This window comes from Branchiostoma belcheri, unplaced genomic scaffold (assembly GCF_001625305.1).
Source record: "Branchiostoma belcheri isolate BF01 breed outbred unplaced genomic scaffold, Haploidv18h27 scaffold231, whole genome shotgun sequence".
NCBI lineage: Eukaryota > Metazoa > Chordata > Leptocardii > Amphioxiformes > Branchiostomatidae > Branchiostoma > Branchiostoma belcheri.
In genome coordinates this window covers 134,559-137,153 of record NW_017803834.1, presented here as the reverse complement: position 1 = coordinate 137,153, position 2,595 = coordinate 134,559, and the positions used below count along the sequence as shown (strand labels likewise).

At 40.9% G+C, this 2,595-nt stretch overlaps 1 protein-coding gene across 1 annotated transcript in view; it reads right to left on the bottom strand.

Moving 5' to 3' along the window:
• Nucleotides 1-446: 446 nt before the first annotated feature.
• The window catches only part of LOC109470767 (probable ribosome biogenesis protein RLP24), a 14,277-nt gene continuing 12,128 nt past the window's right edge, over nucleotides 447-2,595 (bottom strand). Inside the window, exon 6 of the mRNA XM_019769838.1 lies at nucleotides 447-847. Coding sequence (XP_019625397.1) covers nucleotides 774-847 — 74 coding nt within the window. The 3' untranslated portion in view covers nucleotides 447-773. The remainder of the gene's footprint in view (nucleotides 848-2,595) is intronic.

Below are 2,595 nucleotides of genomic sequence, written 5' to 3'. Positions count from 1 at the left end.
CATCAGTCTCCAGGGCCAATACATGTGACAACTGCCGGCTATAAAACTCACCGGAGTGACGGTGAAAAATGTACAAGGCATCAAAGCACAGGAGCTGAAGCGATGTGGGGATATTTCCCTCTTTATTGGTAAGGGACAATTACACGTTTATGTGCTATAAGATGATGCATGTCGACACCGGCTTTGAACTAAATCAGTGGCGCCCGTCGTAAAAGTCTCGTGGCGCGGACGCAGATCAACGGGTGTGACGGCGGTAAATATCAAAGTCGCAATCATTTCTGCTTAACGCCGCAACTATTTCTTGCCGCACTCCATGATTTGTGAGGCGGCGTATACAAGTATTGGTTCTGCCAGGACAGGCTGTGCTATACGCGTGTTTTTGTTTTCCTTATTGTGTAATAGTGAATTTATAAGTGAAAGCATGTAAACGTGACATAGATTGCTCTCCAAGCAGAGGTTGGTAGGGAAGATTGTTACCTATCATATGCCCTGTTCAATGTCACTACGTCACAAAACGGAGCATATGATAGAAAGGCCACAATCTTCCCCACCAACCTCTGCTTGGAGAGTAATATCCGCTAATTTTCCATGCTCTCATCTAGGGTTAGTTCAAAGTCATAGTCATATAATATCTATTTATAATGCTGTTTTAGCATATAGACTACTCGTGAGTCTATAATCCGACAATACAAAAAATTGGCAGGAGTTGCGAATTTCTTGCTCTCTGCGTTACGTTCGAGCTGGGTTGTTAACTTCTGTGATGACGATGAGCATTACTCAGCTGCCATCTCCTGGTCCGACTCCTGGATGACTTGTGCCATCTTCTCTTCCAGTTTCTGGGTGCGAGCTGTGAGGACAGAAGACACAAACCTCAGCATGTTGAAATATAAAAACAAAACTAGGAAAAGGTAACATTTGGCAAATGTATAATGTTTACTCTTGCATATGGTCCACTCCGTTAAATCTTACTCAAACACAATTTTATATATATGTATATGGTGACAGGAGTCTAAATCCGTCCTGCTGTAAAATTGCAACATGGTGTAATGGTGCAACACCAGTTACCATGGTGACAGACATCTGGTGCAGGTCATTGACCTTATGTGTTTAGAACGGAAGAAGAAACAGAGCAGAAACAAAAGAAAACTGCAAGAAGATGATGGGTCATCTCACAGTTCTAGGTGCAGTGGTGATGCATTGTGGGCTGGCAAAAAGTACAAGATGCCTTGGCTTAGTTAACAATTCCCACTTGTCTAGATGTTTTTTTAATGCTGCAGAAAGTTTAAACAATGAAGATGAGTGTTGACCTCTCTGTAAGGCAGCAGTGTTTTCCGAAACGTCTAGAGAATTGGACATTGTTTGCTACTACTATTAAATGCTAGCAAAGGTAGCTTAGCTTGACGTTTGACCTAGAACACAAGGCATCACAATGCATTGGGACATGTTAAATGACTTATACATGTACAAAATGTAGTACATTTCAAGTCAGAGGAAGACAGTTGCTCAATCAAATGCACTCACTTAACTGAGCTTCACTTTTTATCTTCCTACTGTGTCACCAATCAAGAGTTAACATTCCAACTGTTGAGATAGAAAAATATACCCACAAATAGCTATGGACTATTTCTGGTATTCAGCCTGTATATTATAATTTTGTAACTACGTTGTAGATATTGTGTAGTGATTCTGTCAAGTATATGTATTGTATGTATTTTTGTGGATGAATGCCAGGAAGACTAGCAGTGGATCCTTGGTCCCACTGCTAATGGTTATTCTAGATAAAGTTTCAAAGTCTTATGGAAATATTTCTGCTACAGGGCCTTGCCTGTGGGTTAACAATCAGGCTCAACAAATGATGTTGGCACCAGGCCCAAATAACACATAACATCATATGGAGGGCTACAGGTTACTTTGTGGAATTGTTCAGATACAGGGTTGGACCTCAACCTAAACCTCTGTCTAGTAAATGTTCCATGCCCGTAGCCAGGGGGGTTCGGGGGTTCGGAAGAACCCCCCCACAAGGCTCAAAGGTCCACTTTTTATGTAAAGGTCCAAGATTTTTCTTGAAAAGATGGACTGGAATTGTAGAAAAACTGCTCACTTTTGTCATTGAATAGAAAAACTGCTCACTTTGTCATTGAATAAAAATTTATCTCTGATTTTTTCTTGGAAATCCTTTCAAAAATGCACGAAATGCCATTTTAGAAGGTTCATTTTTCAAAACTTTCCGGGGGAGCAGGCCCCCGTACCCCCCTAGGAACCTCGTGCCTACGGCGCTCGAGGTCCCCTCAAGCAGTGGAACCCCCACATTCAAAATCCTGGCTAGGGGCATGTGTTCATGTACCTGTATCTGGTGTTATGTTTACTAGGCATACAACAAGAGTTCCACGATCTCATACCTTCGCCAGACGATCTTAATCAATTAACATTTACTGAAGAATTGTTATGTTTCTTATTGATTATGCAAATAAGATAATCATTTGCATGAATTATATCTGTTGACCATATTCTCCACCCAACGAAAGTCTTATCTTAGCAAATAAAGCAAGTCCAGCATTTCTTTTAAAATTATGCAAATGAGGTCCTGATTTGAAT